The following is a 27,317-nucleotide window of genomic DNA, read 5'->3' as shown; positions in this document are numbered from 1 at the left end:
ATGCCATCAAGGCTCCAACAAGGAGCCATCCCTCCTTTCCTCACACGTAAGGTCTTGGAACTGAAGCAAACAGTTACTCAGGTAAACACACTGGGTCAGGCCTGTCTTTGTCCTAAGCAATGTGAAATTGCACTTTGTGGTGGGTGGAGGAGAGGCCAATTTGTAAGTGCAGGTCTAGCCACCAGAGGTAATTATTAACTTATTTGATGTCAAAGAATTTGCATTTTTACCCTCATTTTTACGTGCAGTTTGCACTGGAGAGTAAGTCATTGCTCTAACCAGGAAGGAAAATAAAAAAAAAAAAGAGGGAGGGAAGAAAGATCAAGAATTGGAAAACCAACTTAGCAACATAGTTTGATTTCATTTCTTATAATCACATTCCTGACAGTCTATTTAAGCTGGTGCAAGTTTTCTTAACTTCTGTCTCAATACTTTCTGCTCCTGTGCAGTCCAATCACTTTGAATCCCATGCTTTAAAATGCTGAGTATATTACATACTTACTATATCGTTATTAACAAACAATATCGTGTGAGCACACGGCAGCGTGTTTGGGGACAAGTCCTCTCTGTTCTATGCAACGGGCACTCACCTTCGGGGAAATCATTGGGCTGCACCACGCGGAGGAAGATGTGCACGATTTGAAAGAGACCGCCAATGGGCCCAGCTTTGTAGGAGTCTTTGGTCTCATAGTTCGTGGCAGGCAATTCCAATTCCAAGACCTCCGTACCCTTTGTAGATGACCGTGATCCCAGGGAGAGGGTATTCCCGCAGAGCTCCAGCAGCAGCAGCAGCAGGAAGCCGAGGAGGAGGGCCATCGCTAGCAAGGTCCCCCACGCATGAGGTGGAGCTAGTGGCCTCCTGTCTCAGAGGTTCTGGAAGCCTTGGGTGAGACAGGAGCCTGCGTTCCTTTTCCTGCGGGGAGAGCCCGGGGTGTGAGGAGTCCTCCCTTTCCTGGCTGGGCTGGCATGCAGTGAACCGCGTCCAAGGACCTTCTGTGGGTGTGGGTCTGGCTCCGTGGCTCAAGGCACCATCCCTGGTGGGAGAGAAGGGCAGCAGTGACTTGGCACACAGCCTGCCCGCCCCAGGACCTTCCCTGCAAAGCTTTAGAGCCAGCACTCTGCCTAATCCGCTGTGTGGGAGGCAAACACAGAGCCTGCTTAGCACTGCTGGGGCAAGAAAGCCAGAAGGTCCCTCCCCAGGGGCCAGACGCAGAACACAGACCTTTTATGGGTTCAAGAAACACCCTACGGTGTAGAGAAGGCTTAGAAACTGACACTTACCGGCCACTTACTATGTTCTGGACAACGTTCTACATGCTGTGCTGGCTGGACCCCATTTACAGATAAAGAAACAACCACAGAGAGGACTTCCTGGGGACTTGCCCAAGGTGATGGCTGTTTTAATGGTGGGGCCAAGGTTCAAAACCAGGACTTTGCCTTGAAAGCCCAAGCTCTGAGCAGGACACCAGGACACCCTTCCTAAAGAGCCCTGTGTCTCAGGGGTCCAGAGGCCTCCTGCCATAGACTGTTTTTCTCCAGGCTGCTGTTGCTGTCCGTACCTCTGAAGATTCATTTTCTCTGCCTTTTATTCTACTCATTTGCTCACTGACCTTATTTCAGGCATCCCCCTCTCCACCTCACCCTCAACCCAAACTAGAAGGCCTCAAGGGCAGGAACCAAACTCTCTAAGGCTGGATGACACTGGAATCTATCTTTCTAACACGTCCACTGGGTAATCGTGATGGAAACTTCTGCCGCCAAGTCACTACCTGGAAACTGGGGGTCCCAGTGATGAGAGACAGGGCACCCGCCCCAAGGGTCGGCGGGAGAAATGAACAGGAATTCTAGAAGCAGCTACCAAGCCAGTGTCTAGTGAGGGCACGAGACCTAGAAGGTCTCCAAAGTGGACCCTGTCCCTATGTGTTTCTGTCCCCAACCGTGAACGTGGGACAGGGCACAGAGTCAGACGCAGTAAGTGCTGCAGGATATAAATCAAAATGATGGTGTGGCTGGTGCCACTGCGAGGAACTGGGAGCACCAGAACAGAACCTACCCGAAGACCTGGGATGCTGTGCTCGTAGTCTCTGAACTGGGGTCAGGAACGCCCTGATCGCGTACCATTTTGTACATTAGATACACACTCAGTAACTTTCAGAGTAAGGGCAGGGTGCTCCTGAAACACCGTGAGAGGGTGGAAGGGGGGTCCAGACAGTGACGCGTTGCACAAGGGGCCGGAGGCCCCACTGCCTGCATTCCCCCAAGTCAAAGAAAGCTCCAAACAAAGGTGGGATTTCAGGAACTGAGTGTTCCTGAAAGATGTTAATTCGAATTTAATCCCCTGGATGTTGCCTCATCTTCTAAGCCCCGTCCCACTCCAATTACTTCTGCACAGAGCTCCCAACAGAATGACCCCGAACACTCTCTATCTAATCACAGGCTGCTCAGCCCCTCTGGCTCCCGGCACCAACCGGGTTAACCCCGTATGGGCTTCCGCGTCCGCGCTCCATCGCACCCACGGGTACACCAGGACCCTGGTGACTTTGCACTGGCCCTTCCAGGCCTGGCTGCTGCAGGCGCCCCGTCCTCGATGCTGCAGGCTCTAGCCTTTCACTGGTCCTGACTGGAAGCCACCCGCGTGTACGCTCAAACACGGGCCTGCTCTGCGCCACCTTCCCGTCGTCTCCAGAGAGGACAGATGAGAAAGACACGAAGCAAGCTGGCCTCTGCAGGTCACTCTGGACGGGTCTCTGGGGCCACCCCGCGCGGGAGAGAGAGGGGAGAGGAGACGGTGTGTGTTATTCAGGCTGGCCGCCGTCCTTTAGACCAGCGGGCAGGCATGCACACACACTGACACACACACACACACACACACACACACACACACACACACATTACACAAAACATCCACATAACACACACTAACACATGGATACATCACACACTGATACACTACACATTCACACACCACACATACGCCTACCACACACACTAACACGCTCCATACATGCCCGAAACTTACATACCCACAGCACACACACTCACCACACGCCCATCTTATCTTGTTTGCTGCTAAGGGAGGGGCAGGGAGCACAGCAGCTGGAAGGATTAGAGGCTCAGCGGGTAAGAAAAGCTGACTTCCTGGTGAGGCCACCACCGGGCCTCAGCCAGGGAAGGAGAGAGACGGCAGGAGGCCCGAGGGAGAGCTTGGAAGAAACAGTCTCAACCTTCCTCCTGAAAAAGCGGGGGAAGGCAAATCACACATGAGAGGCGGCCCCACTCATTGCTGTGAGGCTGGAAGCACCAATCAAGCCAGCCAGGACAGCGGCTACCGTCCAGATTTCTTCACTCTTTGCTCCAAAGTGTGGTGCCATCCCCCCTAAGTGTGGGCTGAATGTGAGGAAAATACTAAACTCTCACGACTTAGGAAACCCCAGATAATTAATAAAACTCAAGGCGAAAGGCATCTCGGCGGGGTCCTCACCTGTTAAGCTCAGGGGGCAGCCAGGGCATCTCAGGGCAGCTCCTGGAACTGCCCGAACACACGGAGGCCAGCTCTCCCGGCCCCAGAGCAGCATCCCCACAAAATGGGGTATTTATATAAAATGCTAATTATTGGGCACAGTGTCAGCAGCCATATCCAGGGCCTTGTGGTGGCATCTGTGGCCACACACCAAGTGCATTAATCTGCACTTCTAACACTCTTCCCGGTGACTGATTCTCAGCACAACCGAAGTTTGAGAACCAGCACTGTTCCCGCGCGCTTCCTCACCTAACTCGTGCCAGTTGGCAATGACGCCTTCCCCAAATGCCCTTCTTCTATTGCATTGAGCTGATCCATCCCAGCTGCCGTGTGGGGCCCCTGATTTACTCGTCTCTGTACCTCGGAGTCGGGCACACAGTAGGCACTCAGTAAGGATTGCTGAAATCCAGTGGTGAGGGGTAGAGGGGGAACTGACATGACGTGGTCATTTTTACCTATTTCAAAATTGTATCAAGTGTTTATCGGTGGTCCCAAAGCCTCTGGAAGGGAGGTGTCGGGGTGTTTGTCGCTATTCCCACAATATATGCAGCAGATTGTCTCCTTGCTGGATTTACCCATCGCACAGCAACTGGTCAACCATCCTGGGGCAGTGCCTTCTGCTGGGACCCTCAACTTTGCAAGCCTTGGAAACTGTTCCCTCGGGGGCTACCTCCTCACACGGGCACTGGACCAATCAAGAAGTCGAATTCACCATTTTTCCGATTTATGGGGTGCAGATTCCTGGTGTCCATTGCAAATACACCGAGTTCAAACTGGAAAGGGGGCCCAAGAATGCGAAGTTTGAGCAAATATTTCACGTGATTGTGAGCTTGGAGCCCGGAGGATGGCACTTCCACAAAGACTGTTTGAAAAACAAATAGGGTGACCATCCACCTTCATTTCTTCTTCTTTTGATGGAGTTTCCTTCAAAAGGAGCTTTGTAGTAGGAACTGGTCATCTGGGATTTGGGGGAGCGATGAGCTGCTCAACTTCAGAGTCCACCTTTGTGAGTCCTATGGGCAACACCCCTGGGTTTCATGGTGAGGTCAGTTGAGGTGCCCAAGTTGTGCCCTGGGAGGGTGCCTCAGACTCACCAAGCAGATGCTTACTCCTGGGCTTGTGCCTGGAGCGCACACTCACGCAGGGGCAGTTTCTAATTCATTCTAGCCACGACGGCACAGTCTCAGCAGCCATATCCAGGGCCTTGTGGTGGCATCCGTGGCCACACAGCAATCAGGGGTCCTCTTGTATGTCCCGGATGAGCTCCTGAGCCCGGCTAGCCAGCCTCCTTGTCACTTCTCTAAGCTACCCAGTCCTCAGTCCCATTTCTGCTAAAATTACCGAGAGTGGGCTTCCGTCACTTGCAACAAAGCATCCTGCCCCTTAACATATCTGAGATAGCTCTTGGTCCCCTGCAAAACCTTCATATTTGAAATGGTACCAATAAAATAATATTTGGTTTAAAGCCTTATTATTTTGATACACTTGTCCTTCGATACACTTGCTTGCTTCACGGTGCTGGGAATGCACAGAAATAGTCCACGGCAGAAATCATAAAGAAGTTCATTTAAAAAAAATTATGGGGCATATCAATAAAACAAAACTAAACTAAAGGTCATTGCTGAAGTGACAACAGGCCTCACGTGAGACAGGGCAGGAGTCTCTAGTCCCCCTCACTAACCTTGCCATGAGAAGTTGCTTACCTTCTCAGTGCTTTCCTTTGCTCATCTGTAAAGTGGGGTTTTGAATGGTGTTGGAGGGTGAGACCCCGAATGGGTACAGCTCCCCGGCACACCGCTGCTAGTCAATAAAGGGTCCCTACTGCCATTGCCAGGATCAATTCCACAAACCCCACCGCGGCCCTGGGCTCACCCTGATTTGACAGGACAGCTCCGAGGATACTTTCAAAAGAGTGAGAAAGTCTTTGAGCCACAAAAACGGCTCCATTTCGCAAGGTTCAACCTGACATGTAAAAGCAGATGCTTGAGTCTCCAGTGGGGCGTTCAAGGACCCCAATCATTCACCTGCGTGTCTTCACAAAGGTCAGCCGCAGCCCACAGGCGGCCTGGAAAGCCTCTCGGGATCCGGGAGCCCGGGAGGGAGAAGGGTCAGCGAGCCGCCTGGGGCTAAGGCTCAACCTGTTGCCGCAGGAAGCCTGGGGCGCCGGCTCCCCCCGGTCTTGCTCTCCAACCCACCGCCAGGCCGGGCCCCCTCCTGCCCTCTCTTCCTCCGCCGCAGGAGGCTCTCCCGGGCTGCGGGACACAAAAGAATGGGCTGCAGGGCTGGCGCGGGAAGCGAGGAGACTCAAGGAATCCGCCGCCGCTTGGGGGAGGGGGTTGCCGGAGTAACTTGGCTGCCGGAGCGCGTCCGCGCGGGTTCCCCGCCGCCGCCCCGGGGAGGCTGCATCGGGGTCGCCTGGGAGGAAGGGGACCGGAGCGGTGTGCCACCCCATCGGATCCCCTCCCTCTCGGCGCGGGCTTTCGGGGAAGCTGACCTCGGGCCCCGCCTCTCCCGCACCTCGAAGCTCCTTCCTCTGTCCACGCTTCCCTTTGTTGTCCCAGCCGGCGCCGTACTGGCGAGGTGCGCCGGGAGCACGCAGCACCCAGTGCTCCACGCGGCAAACGCCGTAGGTGCCCGAGCTGTGCACCCAAGGGGGCAGGGGGCTGCGTCAAGCCAGGGGTGCGTGCGCTCTCCCATGGGCGCGGGGAGACGGCCTCTCATTGCTCCCCCAGGGTCCCCCTCTTGCTGCGGCCCTTTGCACCGCGTACTCCATTTGGAAAAGCCAGAGGGAGGTGACCCCTTTCCATCCCCAGCAGGGAAGGCTCCGTGCCCCGCGACCTCCTGGCCACCCCCAGCACTCCACTCGCCGCAGAACAGTTCCCCAACTCCCTGACGAGCCTCCCCTCGGTCCTCCGCACTCTCTGAGAGCGAGCCCCCGGCCTCGGGGGTCCCGGTCCCGCGGGCGTGTGCCCTGGAACCTGGCGCGCCGCAGCCGCCGGCTCCCTTCCAGGGGATGGAAAGAAGACCCACCACACAGCCACCCGGCAAAGTTTGCGCGCGTCCGCCCTCTGCTCGGAACTCCCGCTGGCCCCGGCGCCCGGACCACCTCGCCCACTTTGCAGCCCCCTGGCTTCCCGGCCGCTCTCGGGGAGGGGGGGGGGGGCTCCTACTACCTGCCGCCGGGCCAGCGGGAAGAGGAGGGCGCACAGCGAGCCTCTCCGGTCCCGATTTCCTGCCCCCAGCCTTCTGGCCGGGGGTGCGCTCGGGCCCCTACCGTCTCCGCAGACGCCTCCCGGGCTCCGGGATGAGGACGCCGCTACTCACCGTGCGCCGGGTCCTGCTCCCGTTTCGGCCCCAGCGCCGCCCGCCCTCCCCCCTGCGGCGGGGCTCGCCCGACTCCGGCTCATGAATGATTTATGAGCCGCTCGGGGGACCACCGGGACGGCTTCCGGAGTGGCCGCCCGGCCGCCCCGCGCGCCGGTCAGTCCCCGGGACGCGGCGCGCCGGGAAAGGCGCCGGCCCTGGAGGCGCGCGAGCGAGGCCCGCGGGGTCCGCGGGGACCTGTTGCGGCCTCCCCCTGCTCCCGGGCGGGCACTCGCGGATGGAGCCTCGGGAATGGCAGTGCTATCTTGAGCGTACTCACCCCCCCAGCGGGAGAGCTGAGCTGGCGGCCCGGTTCCCGGTCCGGGACCGGCTCGGGATTTTAAAGGTAGCTAACTAAGCCTGGGGTTCTGGACGCGCCCCGGACTGGGTCGGCAGGGCGGCTTCGCCGCGACGCCCCGAGGCACCCACCGGCCCAGGACTGCGTGCATTTCCTGAGGCGGGAGTCCTGCTCGGCCGCGCACGCCCCTCGCACAGTACCCACGCCCCCTTCACCTGGGCCGAGCCTCCGGGTGGAATGCAGCCACCCCGCGGAAAACTCCTCCTCTCTCTGGCCCCAGCTCGGTGGACCTCGGTTGACCCCGCCCCCAGCTTTAGATCTTCGATTGCCGACCCCCAACAGACCTCTTTTCTGATTTACCCAAACAAAACCCAACCCAAATCGTTTGGTGCGTTCGTCTGTACGGATCACAAAGCCTGGAAAACCCGCCTAAAGCTGTTCTTGCTCTCGTGTACGCATCTAGGCATCTGCTGTAGCACGAAGCAGGATGTAATTGCTCTTTTCAGATGCGGGGCGGAGAGTCCCCTGACATCCCCTCGTCCCCGAGCTGCAGCGGGTGGAAACCGGCCCTCGGCACTCCCTCCCGCCCCTAACTGCTCTCACCAACCGGCACCTCACGCCTCACTCACCACTTCCTGTCTCGAATTGAGATACCCTTGTAGGAAAGGTAAGATTTAGGGAAGACTAGCACCATCGGGATGCTGCCGGATAGTTCCCGGTAGGCGTTTAATGTTTGCGATGCGGATGGAGGGAAGAATGCACAGGAACATTCCCAATGTAGCTCGCCCTTACCCCAAGATCTAGCATAAAACCGCTGCTGGAAGGAGCATTGTTTGATTTAAAGTTTAAACTGATCTTGAACGTGCATATTTCTAGGACGACAAGTGTTAGTTCAGGACATTTCTGAAAATGACACTACAGGCATAGCCCCGTTTAGGTGGTAGTTTAAGTCTTCTGATCAGGCCTGAGGTTTCGCTCCTACTGGTCAGAGGCCTCTGCCTCAACACCTCCAGAGGCCTCCCAACACCTCTGCTCAAAGGCAGCCCTCGCAGGGCTGGGCCCAGAGGGGAGTCCTCCCTTCCTGCCAGCAGCCAGCTCTGACTTGCCTAAAACCTTGACCCTGTCCCTTTTTATCACTGTGACTTTGGCTGCTTATTCTCCCCAAGCCTCAGTTTCCTTGTCTGCAAAATAAAGACAATTATGCCTCACAGGGCTCATGTTTATTCCTACCAATAATAGTAAAAATAACAATGATGACAGTAATAGAAGTGAGCGCTAACACCTAATGAATGTTCCCTCTGAACAAGGCACTAGGCCAGGTGCTTCAAGTGCATTATTTTGTATAATCTCAGTGACAAAGACAGCCTCTTATCTCCATCTTAAAGATAAGACTAAACACAGGTTCAGTAATTTGCCCGAGGTCACAGAGGTACTAAACGAAGCGCTGAATTTAAACCCAGATCTGGCTTCCAGAGCCCATCATTGCCCTAACCCCAGGATATCAGAAGATAACATAAAACCCTCTGACCGGTGCTCCCCTGATTGACAATGTGGCATGGCATTCTAGCACCTCATTGAAATGGTTGGCCATCTGTCTTCCTGTAGGCACTGAATGCTTCAACTCTTTGTATCCATTTTCCTACACTCTCCCCCCACCCCCCAGCACCTACTCTATGTGGACCATTGTAGGGGTTCAATAATTAAATGAATATGTAATAAACATAGAACACAATATTAAGGTCTGTTCTGAGCAGCCTTAGGCAGATAGTAATGCAGGACTTAATGATTTGTTCTGTTCAATTCAGCTTGGAGTCCTAATGCTAGTCTTCTAATCTCGAATTAGAAATTCTAGCACAACTGAATTTCTCTGGCTGGAAGAGGTAATATTATTCGCATTTTTCTACCCAGTCGTTAGGTGCAAAAATTAGGCCTTCCTTTCTGAAATCGCCCCTCATTTTTCCTGCCCAAATGAAATCAAAACATGAGGCATCGTGGCAGCTGGAGAGAGCCTGGAGATTCATTCAGGTTCTGTCACTCACTGCCAATGTGGTCCCTGGGAAGTCATGTAACCGCCCTGGGCTTCACATCCCTCATCTATCCAATAGCTTTGCTCAGTGACTATATAAGGCTAGAGGCTGGCATGTGGGACCCCGGAGATCGGAGATCGGGGACATTTTCATCAGCACAGAAAGGTCTCACGGATGGCATTGGTTTAAATAGTGAACCGTAATAAAGCAAAAATGACAACAGGATGGGATAAGAAACTTAAGTTTCCATGGAAATGATCAGGGTTCTGTGGCATTAGAAATGAAGTGTTGACATTAATTACTGTGAGAGTATACAACGCTTGGCCATTCAACAATCCTCAATCTTTGACAAGCCGTTCCTTATAAAAGACTTTGGATAGCCTTCTCTGAATCACCAAGACTGAAATAAAATAGGTTAGTGAGTATATTATTCTAATTAATATGACATTTCCTACTATAAATAACTATGTCCCTCCCCAGTAATGTGTTTGTATGACCAACAAACATGACAGCGTATGACCCTTTAGGAAAACAAGTTTGTGTCATTTCAACATCTGCTGCCCTGTCTTAAGACTGAAATTTGTGTAAGAGACGGCTAAGGAGAGAGGGAGAAGTTGAGCGGGGGCAGGAGGTGGGAGTTGTGGGGAGAGAGAAAGAGAGAAACTGATTGTTCCAAACAGAAATGCCACTCTCTTTCAAAGGAATGGCTTCATGCAAGCCAGAGTTCTCCCGTAAACGTTTTACCTCATACTTTCCTGTTCGTTCATCTTGCTTTTTCTCCCCTTGCCTCTGGGCTTAGAAACCAAAAATAGCATTGCTGATGTTTAATAACCCAAAGCCAAAAAAACATTCTTCTTGAACCTCAAGAACCTTCAGGTAAGATTTGTAACTCATTCATCAAGCCCATTGTGTACGAATTCAAAGGAAGAAAACTTCACCCCAGTTTGGACAAAGAGGAGGAAAGACAGAGCGAGGGCCAGACCAGGGCCAAGACCAGTGTCTCAGCGCTTGGATTCTGAACTGGGAATTTGGAAAACCCCATCCCACTCACTGGGGGCCAGCATGGGGTGGTTTTATATTTTATGTGCTGAATCTGTCTTCCAGTAACAGTTTCAAATAAATGCTTCATCTCTAGGGCTGGCTTTCATCTGTGCCGACATCATTTTTAACGCACACTAACCCAGACAGGGCTTCATAATTTGCTTTTCATCACCATATGGGAAAAAACGAGCGGCCCAGGGCAGAGAATTACAAAGCGTTAGGATACTTGATCTCATTTTCTCAAGGAGGGCGAGGTGCCTTCGTCTCAATGCTTGGACTGAGATTGAGGAAGGGGGTAGGCAAGAAAGTTCCACAACTTCTGGTTCTATAGTTGTCAGTTTTTATCATATCCCCTAAAAGGCTCACCCAGGGACATGTAATTCATACAACAGTAAAACTGACCTCTACGCTAAGAAGTGTTTTACCCCTCTGGGAATAATTGCTACTATTACTTCCTTCTAAGAATTGGCACTTCTCCGCCCATCATATGAAAGCTTTCCTTAAGGCATTTGTTAGTCACTCATTCAGTAATTTTTATGCAGCACCTACCATATAGGTCAGGAGCTAGAGATTCCACTTCCTTTGATCCAGAACATTCTTGGGGGAAAAAAAATAATAAAACTTTTATCGAATGCTATCTCTCCTCTTATTTACCCCTTGTATATTTCCCTCATTGTGAGACTTTTATTCATTTATTTTTAAATGTTTATTTATTTTTGACAGAAGGAGAGAGACAGAGCGTGAGCGGGGGAGGGGCAGAGAGAGAGGGAGACACAGAATCCGAAGCAGGCTCCAGGCTCTGAGCTGTCAGCACAGAGCCCGAGTTGGGGCTCGAACTCACAGACCGCGAGATCATGACCTGAGCCGAAGTCGGACACCCAAGTGACTGAGCCACCCAGGCACCCCACTTTTTTTTAAATTCATTGTGAGGCTTTTAAAACATCATTCTCCTTGGCTTCATACTTTATCTGCCACTTGAGCTGTAATCAGGTATTTATTTTAAGCACAATAAACTGTCTGCTCATTAAAACACTCATTTTTGCCAGAGTAACTAAAATGTTATAGTCCCACCCACCTTAATGCCTTGAAGGCATGAAGCCAAGTGAAATAAGTCAGAGAAGAGAAAAAACAAATACTGTATGATCTCACTTATATATGGAATCTAATAAAACCAATTCATAGAAATGGAGATCAGATTTGTGGTGGCCAGGGGCAGAGAGGTTGGGGAGTGGGGGAAAGGGGGAAGATGGTCAAAAGGCACCACCTTTCGTTTATGAGATAAATTAGTTCTGGGGTTGTAATGTATAGCATGGCGACTATACTTAACAATACTGTTTTGTATATTTGAAAGTTGCCAAGTGACTACATCTTAAAAGTTCTCATCACAAGGAAAAAGAATTTTCTCAGTAAAACTGGAAAACAAAATAAAGTAAAAACTATGAAATACAATATAAAATATTATAGCTCTGGGGCGCCTGCATGGCTCAGTCGATTAAGCATCCAACTCTTGATTTCAGCTCAGGTCATGATCTCATGGTTCATGAGTTTGCGTCCTGCTTGGGAACCTCTCCCTCTCTCCCTCGCTCTCTCTATCTCCCTCTCTCTCTCCGCATTCCCGATTGCCTATATAAATGTCTGCCTGTGCATGCATTCTCTCTCTCTCTCTACATATAAATAAATAAACTTAAAAAAAATTATAGATAGTTCCATCCAGCTACTTACTCCATGGAGTGAAGAAGGATAGCTATTTTTTGTGATGTAGTGTAGTGGAGAACTTATGGGATGTGGTGTTTGAACACATACGGGAATGAGTCCTTGCTCTGCTCTTACATTCATTCACTCATTCATCCATTCATTCATTCGCTCATACATCGCTTATCCGTGCATTCAATGGATATTGACTGAGCCCCTTCTGGGGGCCAGACTGAGCAAGATATGGCAGAGAATAAAACAAAGGGGTAAGCCCTTGCCCTTCCAGAGCTCACTCCCTTATAGAGAACATGAAACATGGAAGCCACCAAATCAATAAGCATGTTCACTGCATACCCTTGAATAAGTTACTTAACCTCTGTGAACTTCAGTGTCCTTACGTACAAAATAGAGGGGTTTGCAAAGATTAAGTGAGCTGACATATGTAACATCCTTGGCACAGAGTAGGCAATAAATGGTAGTTATTATATCTGCTCTTTTTTGAGAGAGAGAGAGAGAGAGGGAGAGAGAGAGCGAGAGAGAATGCTTGAACAGGAGAGAGGGACAGAGGGAGAAAGAAAGAGAGAATCTTAAGCAGGCCCTATGCTCAGCACGGAGCCTGGAACAGAACTCGATCCCACCAGCTGCGAGATCATGACCTGACTGAGCCACCCAGGCGCCCTTCTATCCGCTCTTTCTATTTCTTTGTCAAACTCTCTCTCTCGCCCCTACCCCCCTTTTCATTTCCAATTTCATAGCTTAGGAGGGTGAGGCTGTGGGATACACAAGCTAAATGTTCACCCCACAGATACTCACCTATTTCACCCCAAGGATTGGCAAGGCTTCACACCAGAAACAAATATGTTGAGGACATATTCCAATCTCTGCCCTGCAGAAGAAGTTGTCCAACACGTGGAAATGGGCAACGCAGATGATTGGCATTTTGTCGGTGTGGCAAGAGGCATGATCTAAGGGACGTTCAGGGAACTTGCGGCTTCTATAGAGGTATATACCTTTATTTGTATTTCTATGGACTGGGTCATATTACAAATCTGTAAGCATCTAGTGACATGTTTTGCAACTACTGGAAAATATTCATTTCAGTGTTGCTGATTGCCTGTGTAAATGTCTGCTCTTCAACGTGTCCTCGGAACCAGTCATAACATCTTACTAGTCCCCTCAGTAATTACTGAGTTGAGTAAAATCTTTGATATGCATCCACTATACATTTACATGACAATCATGTTTTTAATTCCTCGAAAGTTACAATTTAGAAGCCCCAATGGAGCTTATGGTCTGTAGCAACTGGCAAATTTTAACAATAATTAATTCTGTAAATTAAAATTTGAATATATGCTGGAAAGGTGAAACTCTAAATCTTTTCATAGGTTCTAATATTGTAACAGCCTCTTCAGTGGGACAGAGATGCTGTAAGTGCCACACTAAAGTTCCTGCCAGCTTCTCTCCCAAAACCTCCCTACAGCCAACTCATTTAGAGCAGCCTTTGACCCAACACTCCAAGAAATTGCTGGGGACAAAGGGAAAGATTTCAAAAAGATTTCAATAAACTCTGACGGTTGAGAACACAGAATAATTTGTTTTTTAATTAATAGGTTTAAGGAAGGGAGGGGGAGACAGAGAGAGAGAGAGAAAGAGAGAGAGAGAGGATCCCAAGAAGGCTCCATGCTGTCAGCGTAGAGCCTGAAGTGGAGCTTGATCCCATGAACTGTGAGATCATGACCTGAGTGAAATCAAGAGTTGGACACTTAACTGACTGAGCCACCCAGGTGCCCCAATAGGTTTAAGGTTCTTAAAGATCAAGGAAAGTGGCTGGGAAGCAGTTTCAAATGTTTACAAATGAGGTTCTTTCGTCCATTCTCAGAACTCAAGTGCACACCTCACCCACGGAAGATCAGGGAATGTGGACAAAGGTCTGGAGTATGTGCAGGAACCGTGCTTGGAGATGGGATAATCCCTTCCAATGGGCAAAATCTGGGAGAGAATTCCAGAATAATTTTCATTATGGAAGGAGGAAAAATTACAAAGTGAGAAAATTGTTCTAGATGAGGGTTTTTTTTAACTTCGTTTCTCTCAACATTTTGAACTGGCTAATTCTTTGTCACGGTTGGTCCTGGGTGTGCAGGACGTTTGACGGGATGTCTGACTTCTGCCCACCAGGTAAAAGTAACACCCTTCTCCCAGCTGTGACACCCACAAGTATTCAGCACTTAGAGTTCGAGTTTTTTTTTAAGGCATAGGAAAAAGTATTGAGTTTGGACAGAATTTTATCAGGTACATTAAAGAGGGACTCCTGGTAGCAGATTTGGCAAATGCTAAGGATGTGGGACATAAACGGAAGCATATTCGGCACCCAGGTCACTTAACCACTCATATTATCTACCTGGCCCTGCAGAACCAGCTCCCGTGTTGACTTCACATCACCTCTACACCTGCCCTGGAGGAGTTGCAATGTGAGATATTTCAGGAAAGCAGTTGGCCTACTTGTATTCCTCCTGGAGACATTCAGAAATGTCCCACGCTGGGGGCTGGGTACTGGGTGCTTGTTCTGAGTATAACCTAGCTTGGAGAAACTCAACATTTTACTTATAACTTGGAGCAGAGAAGCATCCAAAAAAAGGGAATCGGACTGTAAATGATATTAGCCATGACTTAATGAGAAAGGGCCTGGCACATTACAGGGCTTCAATAAATCTTAGGGAAAAACATGAGGAACAGGTGAAACTATTACCCCATCATGAGAAGACAAATAAATATAGTAACTGCAAGACGGTGCTGAAAGGTAGAAAATGCATATCCAGTTTGTGTACTCGTTGTCACTTATTAACTAAGTACTATCTATCAAGCACTGAGCAAAGGACTTTCCATTCATTCCCTTATCTAATGAACTTCTCCTAAGGGGGTATTATTACCCCTATCTTCCCAGGAATCAAGACACACCAACCAAGACTGCGTTTTATTGGTTTCATAATAAGAGTAACAGTTACCGTTTATCAAAGTAACGATTACTCTCAATATCTCATTTAATATTTATGATAATCATAGGAAGCAGGTATTGTCCGAGCAAATTAAACAAAAGTCTATTGAACACGATGCGCCAGCATGGTGCTAGGTAGCGGGGACATGAGAGCAGACAGTCCCTGCCCTCATCAAGTGTATAGTATAGGAGAGAAAACAGACATGAACAAATACTTACAGGTGGGATGATTCATTTCAAATTCCCACCTTCCCTCTCCCAGTTGGAAGCTCTTACCACAAAAATACAGATGGCAGCTTTCAGACCTAGGGCCAAAATAAAGACATTTTCTCAGTGAGCTTTAAATAAACATCTAACCTGTGCCAGCCAAGGGACAGGTTGGAATGTAGGGACACAGAGGTGACTTCAACCCCATCCCAATGAGAAGCAATTTGCTTGGACCCGGCTGCCCAAATACTGTAGTTACGTAATTAAACTCCATCACACGGCAAATAACAGTGGTGATAGAAAGATAATGTAAAAAGAAGGTGTAAGAGGAACAACAACAAAATCCTGGAATCTGTTGGAATACAACAAAACAATGATGATAAGCCTGGGGAAGCAGGGCCTTGGAAAAAACTGAGCTGGGGTTAGGGGATTTGAGAGCTTAACTGGGACAAAAGACAGAATTACAGACGTGCGGAAAGAAATATCTGCATGGGGGTCATTCTGCAAAACATTTCAGAAGCCACTTAACGCTGTCTAAAAGTGCTAAGATGCATAAGACCAAAAAGAGGGTTTACTGCTTTTCGAGGCATCTCATTTGAAGAAGTGGGAGCTGGAGGCAACCAGAAAAGTAAAATTAAGCTTGAATCCTAAGGAAAAGTCCCCCGGTAAGGAGACCTAGTGATTCAGGGAACACTAATGAACTTTGGAAGCGTGCACTGAAGTAGAATTTAAGTCAGTAAAATTTCTGAAGCTCAGTAATAGGTATCAGGGGTTCTGTTTCATGCCAGTTTGAAATTTTCCACTATAATAAGGTAAAAAAAAAAAAAGTCAATGGCTGGAATATTGGGCAATGGGAAGGGGCCCTGGGGCCCGTCCATGAACTTCAGTGAGAATGCGATGGCTGCCGGGGCTGAGTTGAATGTGGGGTGAAAGTGCAGCCAGCAGGCTAGGAGAGAGATCTGTCTCATCTTGGCTACTTTTGACACATTAGTTCTTATGGAGGGAATATGGCAAATGCCTGGGAAGTTTAATAAATAAGGGGCAGTGATGGATGCAAATTGCTCACCCTTGGTTATGAACCAGGGAGTGACATGGATTCTGGAATAGTGGACCGTGGAATAGACCAGGCTGGGTTTGAGTCTGGCTCTGGCACACTAAGTCCATGTGTTGCCTCGGACGGATCACCTAACTCCTGTGAGCCTTGGTTTACCGCACCTGAAAAGTGGAGTTAACACAGGTAGTACCACTGGGGTTTGAGAGCATTAAAGGAGATCTGCACATCGGAGAGTTCCGAGGAGAGCTGGTCCTTTCCTCCTGACCACTCCACCCCCGATTGTATCTAGGGCAGAACAATGATCCTTCTTTACTCTACCTTGCTTTTTCCCATCCCATGGGTCTGTGGCTGGTTGGATTAACTGGATAAAGTGATATCAAAAAGACACGGGAGCTACAGATCATAGGATGGCTCTGATGCCCCACTCCTAATCCCCACTGCAAGAAGGCAGCTGCTCACTAAAACCGTACTAGAAGGTGTAAGAGGGCCACGCATCCCCACAGCTTTTCACCACCATGGAAAAGAATCCAAATGTGTCCTACTGGCCCTCACCTATGTGTGAAGTAGAACCAGAACACAAATCTGAAAGTAAAACCAATTTAGTATTTTTCCCTTTGCCAGAGTTTTCTATCTTAATTAATGGCTCTATGCAATCTCTCGGGAGAAATTCAACCTTAGCTATATTTAGTATTTGCCATTTGTAGAGTTGTCCAACACTCAATTTCTTTTCTAGCTGAAACAGACATCCCTCCGTGGGGGTAGTCGTGGGCTACAGTCCAACATCTCCCACCACAAAAGCCAAAAGATTTTCCTCCCATTGACCTGTCATGCACCCAAGGCATTGTCTTATCCAGGCCTGGTCAGTTGGCTACTCTTGCCTGTGACTTTGACTCTTGGATGTGTGAGATGGCAAATAGGGCCAATCAGACCAACAGAGGGTAGCAGTGATGGTGGTGCGGGTGGGTAGCAGGTGCCAACAGCCACATCCTAACCAGGCCGTCCCCACTGTCCTTGGTTCTGATTCTGCTCTCCAGCCTCCTGACAAGGCCAGGAATCACCCAATACATTGCCAGTACATTCCTTCTCTGGCTAAGATTGGCCAGGATTGCTTCCTGCTGATGTCTGATGGATGAATACACCACCTCCACTATCTGCTTCGCCTTCACCTTACTTTCTAACCCACGTCCTTCTCTCCAGTCTCACGGTGGCAGTTGCTAACTCAGCCACTGAGCACATATGTTGGCAGTCATTCCCTCTGAGCAAATTGTTTAGGCCAGGACTCAGGGGAGGTGAATGTCTCCTAAGGTGCAGGATCAGATCCCATCTTTTCTTAACATACTGATTTTTTTCATCATGGAGTTGGGGCATAGATATTGGAGTTCTAGAAAATATTGCATTAAAATATTATTTATCCTAATTAATGAGCTCTGGGGGCACCTCCTTATATTTTGTGCCAGCCTTCACATGGCTCTATGCAATACTGGTCAAGACCAGAGTTCACCCATACATTTCCCTTCATTCACTAAAAAAATTCTTTAGGGTTCTGCTCTGCACCCCATTATACTAGGCTGTACACATGCAGAGATGATTAACACAAAGTCCAGCCCTCAAAAATGTCACCATCTTGTGGGGGAAACAAATACAGGGCACTCTGAATTCTAGGTGGCCCGACAGAGGGAGAGGATGAGGTAAATATGGGCATAAAGATAGCAATGAATACTGAGTTCAGCCCTGAGTGGGTCAGGAAAAGTTTCTGACCATGGGCTCTGGTGCTTAAGCTAATCCTTTGGAATGAGATGTTCATCAGGTGGAGAACAAGGAAGACATTCTGAGCAGAAGAATAACCTACCCAGGTGTGTTCAGACTCAGCCAATGATATCGTGAGGCTGGATTGTAATGTGCCTGGAACATAGTGTTGGAGAAAATGAATAAGGAGAGAGAAATCTAGAGCAGGAGAATGGAAGGGGTCGTCAGATTGCCATACCAAGGGATTTGGACCATGTGAAGGCAACGGGGGGGATCCATGTGAGGTTGTAAAGTAGAGGGGTAATGGTGTTATGTTAGTTTCAGGAAGGTAAGCCCGGAAGGAGGACTGGGGAGGAGAAAACTGTGCGGCGTGCAGACAGATGAGCCTGTCAGGAGACTGCCTGGGTTGGGGGGTGCTCAGGGACTGGTTCGTGAGAGCCTCGGTGTCCTATTAAGGAATCCAGCCTTTTCCTATAAGTTGAAGGCTCTGGCCTTTGGAAGAATCCATTAGATCTAACATCTTGTGCTGCCTTTCTCCTTCCAAGTGCTGATTAAAAAAAAAAGTGCAATTATTATGTGTAGCAAATGTCTGCAGGCCTCAACATCTTGGGTCTACACAATAAACTTTCATTTACACTTAGGTCACAGTTAGAAACTCCATGCCCTGCCCCACTTCCTCCCCTCCCCAAGCAGGAAATTAGATGCAGGGAAGAGGCTCCAGGACACCTCCGCCATCATCCTCCAGGGCTCCAGCTTTCTGCTTCTCAAGGTGAAGCCTGAGACAGCCAGTGCGGAGCCCAACCCAGGAAGGTGGGCTTGGAAGGCCAATGTCCTTCAGATGCCGCATCAAGGCCTGCTGTCCCTTCCTCTGTTACACATCCCCGAAGTTATAGGTTTCCATGACCTGTAAGCTCTGTAAGCTTTGTTCACTCAAATATCCCATGAGCCTAAAACTGTGCCTGGCAGAGAGTAGGAGCTCAATAAATATGCTTCTATTGAAAGTGTTTAGTATAAACACCCTAACCTGGCTTCAGATGTGCTTTGCTACATGCTGGCTGAGTCCCTTTAGACTAATCATTTCACCTCTCCAACCTAAGCGTCCTCATTGGAAATGGGCCTGCCAGTGCTTAGACATTCCTCCAGGTATTTTAAAAATAAAGGTATTTTTAAAAATAAAAATATTGTAAACTAATACATACACAAAGAAAATTCAATATAGAGAGTGCTTGGCACCTAACAGGTGCTAAATTCCTTTCCTTCTTCCTTCTCTTTCCTTTCCCCTTCCACCCTTTCTCCTACAAATATTTATTGAGTGCCTTCTATATGTGCCAGGCATTGCCCCAAAGACATGGCAGGAACCACAACAGAAAAGGGTCAAAGGTTACTGTCTAGCTTCTGAGATACACAGAAAAATCTGTACACAAATCAACCAAGTGGACCATTTCAGACGGTGTTAAGAACTACGGAGAAAGTCATACTGAATGAAGTAATTGACCACGGAGGTGAGGGGGCAGTATTTCTGAAGCCATGTCCAGATTTTAATTTGGGTAGAAATTTCTTTTGCCCTGGGCTTACGGACCAAAGCTACATGCTAACTGGGGTCAAGAGCTGGGAGTTCTGGACCTGATGGTCCGTCGGACTTAGAGAAGTACCTAGTGCTGGGGGCCCTCTGTTTCCTCATCCAGGTGCAGAGTCTCTGAGGTTCTTCCCACAGTCAAACACTTCGTGATTCATTGTTCTCCCCAAGTCCAGCACTGTGTCTGAGCCAGTTTGTGATTTGTAGGGAGCTTAATATTTTAATTTAGGAAACAACTGTTAAATTAGTTAATAGACTCGCTGTCTTGCTGCTTGGCAGCTTCCTCGGTCCATCCTGAGTTTTATTTTATTTTATTTTTTTAAAGGAATCTTTAAAAAAATGTTTACTTATGGGGCACCTGGGTGGCTCAGTCGGTTGAGCGTCCGACTTCAGCTCAGGTCATGGTCTCACAGTTTGTGAGTTTGAGCCCCATGTCGGGATCTGTGCTGACAGCTCAGAGCCTGGCGCCTGCTTCGGATTCTGTATCTCTCTCTCTCTCTCTCTCTCTCCCTCCCCTGCTCATGCTCTGCCTCTCTCTGTCTCTCAAAAATAAATAAATGTTAAAAAATTTACAAAAATGTTTACTTATTTATTGATTGATTTTGAGAGAGAGAGAAAGAGAGAGAGAGAGAGAGAGAGAGCGTGGGCTGGGGGAGAGGGAGAGAGAGAATCCCAAGCAGGCCCTTTGCTGTCAGTGCAGAACCCGATGTGGGGCTCGAATTCACGAACAAGAGATCATGACCTGAGCCAAAACTAAGTCAGACACTTAACCAACAAGGACACCCAGGCATCCCCCAATCCTGAGTTTTAAACTTAAGCCAGGAATCCCATGGTGACCCTCAGTGTGACTGTGGATACCATTAAGAGGCATATAAGAGCTTATTCTGAGCTTCCTATATACATGTCTGTTTGAACCAGCTTGTATTCTGGTCCAGGTTTCTGGACACCCCTCAGAGCACCCTACACTAGAGGTGACTTTGATCGTGGTGTTTCAAAGACGTTTTGAGTAAACGTGCGCTCTGGGAGCCACTGCTCTGTGACACGGGCTCCAGAAACCCTTTGATATGACGAGCCTGTTCCCTGCAGGATCAGTTCTAGGTGAAAACGGGAAGTAGGCATGGGAGGAAAACTGTGGGCTTTGACCGAACAGACTACGTGTACGGCCTTTGGTGTGGTTTTGGCATGTCTTCGATCTCTCAGAATTCGTTTGACTGTGGACAAAATGGGAATAACGATGCTTATTTCACAGTTACTACAAGGGTTTTATGAAAGGACGCAGTGACGCCCATAGATACTTCCTGTGGGCCTCCTCTGGGTGTCTGCACCTCTGTGGTGTTCTTGGGGTACTCTGCCACTCCTCTGCTTTCTCCACCCTCCACCCCAGCTTTGCAAGCTCTGCCTCTCCCTCTTTCTCCTTCTGTTCAGCATGAGCACCCAAGGCATTCAGACACCTGGGGAGCACCTCTGTCTCCCTGGGGAGACCCTCGGCGAAAGGGCTACAGCCATGAACCTGAGTTAATTTCCCCCAAATTGCTCAGGTTCAGACTTTCTCCCTGTGATCTCATCGGGTGCTCATGACACCCCATCGTGTGTCCCCGGCTCCCCTGCAAGGTCTGGCCATGGTTGGGGCCCAGCACGTGGTGGTTGGCATCCCTCCCTTCCTGCCCTCCAGGGAGACTAGGTGGGCTAAGAATTGCCAGCCTCACCCTGTCACTTCCTGGGGCCCGTGAGGGTTGCTTACAAGCTTTAAGGTATCCAGAGACTTGGGGGCACCTCTCTTCTTGATGTAACCCTCTGAACCCTCTGTGAAAGGGGCCCCAGGCTAGCACTGTGTATCTTTCTCCTGAAGACAATTGGGGGAAATGTTCCTTTTGTTTCTACCTCTCAATCCCCTCTCTGGAGATGCAAGCCTGAGGCCACAGGATACTGGGCAGGACGGAACAAAGAAGAAGACCACAGAGCTGGCAGTCCAATCCTTGTCTGGGACTACCGCTCCGCCCACCTTGTCTCCCGTGGCTCCCCATCCCAAGTCTGAGTTACCTCCTGGGGAGGCCTTGACCCTCCAGCCACTGCCTCCCAGGGACATTCCCACCACCTCACTGGCCAGCCCGCACTCATCCTGTCCCAGCACTGCAAATGCCCCCAACCGCAGCAGCCACCCGCACAAGAGGACACTGAGACTCCCAGAGACTGCTCATTCGGCTTTTTCCATCAGAAGGGTTCAGTGCTGACATTCTGGAGGCCAACTGCTGGGTATTTACCGCCCACGTCTGCTGGACACCCTGTGGAACCCCCTCGGTGCTACAGTTTCCTGGTCTGTAAGTCGTAGCTAAGACTAGCACCTTATATGGCGTCAGATTGTGAGGTTTTGGTGACAAAGAACTTGCACAGGGCTGACATATAGTATTACTCGGCAAATATTTACTGCGAATCTGCCGTGTGTTAGCTGGTATCTTCTCCAAGGTCACAGTGCTGATCACCGGAGGGGTGAGTGATTAAATCTCGGGGCTCTCAGACTCAGAACCACCGCTTTGCCTGGGACACATGTGCCTCCATCTTTTCAGGCCAGAGAAAGAAAGGAAGACTTGAAACACATCAAGCACGCCCTCCCTCTTCTCAAGGTCAGTGCTGAGCTTGGGCTCAGCTACTCTTGTTTCCCAGATGTAGTTTAAGGAATCCCTGGGCCTCTGACTTCAGAGTCAAGTGGAAGCTGTGGAGGCCCCCATTGCCGCAGAACCATTCCTGTTAATAAGGACAACCCGGGACATGGTTCTCCCCCGTGGGGCTCCTGGCTCCGGGCACCCTAGTTGCTCAGGATAGAGTAAATAAGGCCACAGGACTCCCAGAAAACACCTGGCCCCTGGTCCTCAAACTCTGGCCCATCCATCACTGAGAGCTGGGCCTGGAGTTTCCCCATTGTAACCCAAATAAACTTGGAACTTCCTGCCTCTTTAGGCCTGCCTGAACACGCCCTGGCGTTCTAGGCACAATACCCACTTATACATCTGCCTCCAAAATGCCCTGTGTGGTGATTGTCTCCTGAGGGATGCTGGAACATTGCCCAGCAAGGGTCTGCCCGCAGACCTTCCTTGTAGTGCCCTGCCCTCCTCGTCCTGCAAAGCATCGCTCGGATCTCCCCCCCAGCTCTGCTTTCCATGGACTCCCCGCTCACGTGGCCCTGGTGCTGGCACAGAAGCAGCAGGAGTCAGGAGGCGAGAGCTAGAGAATTACTAGAAGGTGACTACAGAGAGTCTGGGTTCCTCGGCTGAGGAATCCTATAGGGGACAGACAGCAGAATATGGGGAAAGACCACACTGGGCCCCTTCATCATGGAATGAGGGGGCAGCTTGGGGATGGAAAGGTGTATTCGTCTGGGGCCCGCTGGCTCTGTGACCTGGCACAAGGGATTTGCCCTCTCAGAGCCTCGGTTCTGCTCCGCAAAACAGCATGACAGGGATGTGTGTCTTACAAAGTTAGCACTCGATAAAAGTCTATTTATGCCTTCGTTACCAAAAGCCTTGTCTCTAAGGACTTCCGGTCTGAGAGTGTGGCTTTCTGCCTATGATACATGGAGCCCTAGACTTTGCCTGGACGTCCCCCAGACTCCCAAGGCCTGTTTCAAGGACAGCAAATGCCCAGATGTCAGTTACACATATTAGGTTACTGAATACAATTCCCACTTAAGAAAAAGCATTCTATTCTCTCAGCCTCAATTCAACATTTAAAAAAGGTGGGCCTAAGAAAAGCCCTGGCCTTGATGAGTATTCAAGCAGTATGCAAATAATGAGGATGCAGCCCAGACTGCTCTGCCTCCATCAATTTCCACTTCCCCTCCTTCTTCCACCCGGAGATCTCGATCTCGAACTAAGCAGCATACATGGCCTCCTTGAGGAAAGATATGTTTCGCAGCCCTCCTTGGAGCTGGCATGCCCATATGACTAATTCTGATCGAACGGAATTATGCAGTAGTGGTGTGTGAAATCTTGGGAAAGGGTCCTCAGAGGCTGTGTTACTCAGGATTTTCCAGAGAAACAGAATGAATAGGATGTCTAAGAGGTATTAGCACGAGCTGGCTCACGTGGTTTGGAGGCCGTGAAGTCCCACAGTCCACCACGTGCAAGCTGTAGCCCCAGAAAAACCAGTGGTGAACTCGGGCTGAGTCCGGAGGCCTGAGAACAAGGAGGACCAATGACACAAATCCCAGTCCAGGAGATTCTCCCAGGGCAGGAGAAGATGAAATGAAATGTCCCAGCTCAAGCAGGAAAAAAAAAAAACCTTTTTGTTCTATTCAAGCCCTCAACAGATTGGCCAATGGCCCACCACATGGGGAAGGCAGCTTCCTTTACTGAGTCCACTGATTCAAAGACTAATCTCATCTGGAAACATTCTCACAGACACACCCAGAAACAGTTTAATCTGGGCACCTGCAGCCAGTCAGGTTGACACATAAGGTTAACCATCACAGAGGGAGAAGATGCCTCTTTCATTTCTTCCTTCTACCTGCTGGCCAGCATTTGCACTGATGGCTGGAATCCAGCAGCCATCTTGGACCATGAGTTGACCTTGAAAATAGAAGCCATGCACGGCCCAGGAACAAGAGCGGAGCATCAGTCTAGCCCCGCACTGGCTTCCCTCTGCCACCGTGATCATGACTGACAAATAAATAAAGACCCTAAGAAGGCTTAAGTTACTGTGATGCTAGCCAAACTTCCTCTTAACTAAGAAAATGCAAATATACCACACTCAGTGGAAGATGATGGGTCCTGTGGGGGCTTCTTTAATTGCCATTCATTTTCTGCCTAGTGTGTTTGGATTTACACTCTCCCCCCAGCCCCAGATTTCATTCAGGAAAGGCCCAGCTACAGATGCCACACACTTGTTACAGAGAGCAAGAGTCTGGGCGGAAGGGGAACAAATTCCAAATCCAGAGCAGAACAAGCCACTTCCCCACCCCCACTCATTTGTCCTTTCATGTAGCCAATGCTGACCGATGCTGTGCAGGCCCTATGCAGCATCTCACCTAGTCTTCACTAATAACGCAATGATTTTGGCATCATGCCCATCTTCCAGATGAGGAGACCGAGGTTCTGAGAGGTAAGGAAATGGCAGAGTAAAATTCAGGCTGCCTCCCTTGATCATGCACTGATTATTTTTTTCGTCATCAGGCCTATATCTGTTAGACTAGTGGGAACCCGTCTTAAGTATTCCATAGATATACTCCAACGAGGCAGAGAATGAAATAGTCTGGAAAGTACCCTGTTTCCAGGTCAGGATTGATAAGAGGGTGGGGTTGGTCAATCAGTGAGCCCCTATCTATCTTGTGCATCCTATGTGCCGTGCGCTGTCCTTGTGGTTTGTCATCACTGATGTCTATGGGGCACCTGTTGCCCTGAAGTGTGAACATCACAGTTTTCTGTGAAGAGCCCACGTTGCCCTGGCACAGTCTTGTGGTTCAGAAGGGAAAATACTGGCCAGGGGTGCAGAGCGCTGGGTCTGGTTCTATCTCTACCACCTACCCGCTGTGTATTTTCAGATGAGCTGGGCCGTTGAGAGCTTCCCCTTTGCTTGTGTTCCTTTTGAGTCATTCAGACTTGGCCAAAGCTCATCAAAGAAGTGCTATTTAAGGTTGTCCAGGAAATTACACTCTCAGTGGAAATTCAGGAACCTTCTGTTAGGCCCCCAAAATAATTCACATAAATAAATATCAGGCTTCAGTTGCAGCTTCTTTTTATAAAAGAGAGGAGATATTTGAGAAGGAACTGTTATTAGAGTTGAAATAGTCACTGTGATCGTGTTTTTATGTCCTCTTTGACCTTTCTTTTTTGGGGACTTCTCTGAGAAAGAGTCTCAGTGAAATGTGTTTCCAAGACTTACGTGGTGATAAGAATCACTTAGGGCTCTTGATTAAACTGACGAACACACAGAACCAGGATTCCAAGGCGATCTTGGAGTCGTGATTCTGTCGGCTGGTGTGAGACCAGGAATCCGTGTTCGTAAGAAGTGCCCAGTGCCCGGGAGCTTCTTGTGGTCAGATGAATCTGGGGAACACCAGAAGGGCATGAAGTCGGAAAGACACTCAATGTCTGATGCTCTCTTTGTAACGTTGGAAAATCGAGGGCCAGAAAAATGAAATGGCTCTTTCATGAGCCATCAGGAGCTGGCGCTAAAAAAGTCAAGACTTGAGTTCAAGTTCTGAAGCCACAGGAAGTTGGAGAGAAATTTGAACCCTGATCTTCCTGCTTTTTAGCTGTGTGATCTTGGGCAAGTTTTCTATTCAACTCTCAGAGTATTAATTAGCAAGTGTCCACACTAGGTGCCAGGTCGTGTGCCTGGCTTAAGTGCTGATGGGTGAACAAGAGAGAAGCTAGCCTGCACTTGGGTGTTCTGGAGCCCAGAGGGGAGACCAACAAAGAGTGGGGCTCTCAAAGGTGAGGACTGCAGCCAAAGTGGAGGGGACCCTGCCGAGGTACCCAGCCCACGTGGCTTGGTCTGTGGAGAGAGGATCAGCTGTGGTTAAGGGTTCAGAGGATGAGCAGGACTTAGCCAGGTGAGCAAGTGGGAGGAGGGCACTGCAGGTACCAGGAAAGATTTAAAAAAAGTCCAGGGAAATACCTGAACTTGGGCCTCTTGAGGAATCAAAGAGACAAGTCCAAAGATGATGGCCGTGAGGGAGCTGGGGAGGGAGGCTGAGGCAGACCATGTGGGATCTCATCTGCATACATGAGCTCTATTATAAAGGCAAAGGGAAGTCACTCAAAGATTCTAGACGGTCATGGTGCCATCAGATTTTTGAGACGTTCCTGAGCCTCTGAATCTTCATCTGGAAATGCGGGTCATAACTTGCCCCTTCTGCTCTCTCTCTTGCCCACTTATGGGCTAATTCCCCACAGTAGGGCCAGAGTGAAGCTTTCACAGTGGAAGCCAGATCCCATCACTCCTCTGGTCAAGCGTCCCCGGGGGTCCCCATCCCAACCTGTGCTCAGAACCACATCCGAAGTGCCCAGTGGGACCTAGACCTATTGTCTATAATCCTCGACCACCTCCCCCAGTCTTCCCTCCTGCCCCAGGCATGCAGGGAGCTCTTCCCCTCTGGGCTGTGCATGGACTGTGTTCTCTGCCTAGGGTCTCAGCCCCAGACACCCACATGGTTCTGAGACCTTCACTGACGACACCCCTTGCTGTCCCTTGAGGTAGCTCAGGTTTTCTTTGGGACACTTTCACCTGTCATCTCCTGTACTTGTGCGCGCAATTCTATCTTGTGTCCCCCCCCCCCCGCCCCGTTAGAGGGCAAGCTCCACAAGGTGGGGGGCTTAGTGTCTTCTTGCTGCCTTCTCCCCAGGGTCTGACACAGAGCTACCAGCCCATGATATTTGTGAGTAAATGGCTGAGCACGACTGATCTCGCGGGGTCACTGAGAAGCTCGAATAACAGAATTGCTGTATATGTAGTACTGGGAGCAACAAGGACTTAGCTAGTGGCAGCTTCCTTCTTTCTTTCTACCCCATTCCCTCTCCTTCCAGACCCCCAGTTAGAAGTCCTTCCCAGGGCACCATTTACCCCTGGGCCCCCAGTTGCCCCTGGATCCTCTTTCTGCCTGCCAGCACTAGGCTCCATCCCCGACTGCCCTGTCCGTTCTGTGCTGCCCAACGCCGGCTTGGCTGTGTCCCTAGAGGAAATGGGATGTGCCACAGTTACCACACATGGAGGCTGACGGGGGGGGGGGGGGGTGGGGGGGTGGAGGCTGGCCGCTCAGAACTACTCATTGTCCTGGACCTGTGGGGTCAGAGCCTGGCTGAGGCCA

General features: G+C 49.7%; 1 protein-coding gene across 11 annotated transcripts in view; it reads right to left on the bottom strand.

The window, feature by feature from the left end:
• PROM1 (prominin 1) overlaps positions 1 to 27,317 on the bottom strand; it is a 134,190-nt gene that overhangs the window by 103,271 nt on the left and 3,602 nt on the right. For 4 of the 11 annotated variants that reach the window (XR_008421832.1, XM_053901672.1, XM_019453650.2 and 1 more), the window contains exons 1-2: positions 7,164 to 7,363; positions 591 to 1,034 (exon numbers count right to left, since the gene is read on the bottom strand). Coding sequence is in view for 10 of the 11 variants with exons in the window: in XM_053901672.1 (XP_053757647.1) it covers positions 591 to 816 (226 nt within the window). In the remaining variant the exon portion in view is untranslated. Of the gene's footprint in view, positions 1 to 590; positions 1,035 to 6,014; positions 6,037 to 6,693; positions 6,804 to 6,844; positions 6,947 to 7,163; positions 7,364 to 27,317 lie in introns of those variants that run through there. The other 7 variants (XM_019453653.2, XM_053901671.1, XM_019453656.2 and 4 more) reach the window with 5 other exon arrangements.

The sequence above is a fragment of the Panthera pardus genome, unplaced genomic scaffold (genome assembly GCF_024362965.1).
Source record: "Panthera pardus isolate Hobbes unplaced genomic scaffold, ASM2436296v1 HiC_scaffold_13, whole genome shotgun sequence".
Classification (NCBI taxonomy): domain Eukaryota; kingdom Metazoa; phylum Chordata; class Mammalia; order Carnivora; family Felidae; genus Panthera; species Panthera pardus.
This window is presented reverse-complemented; position numbering and strand designations above follow the sequence as displayed.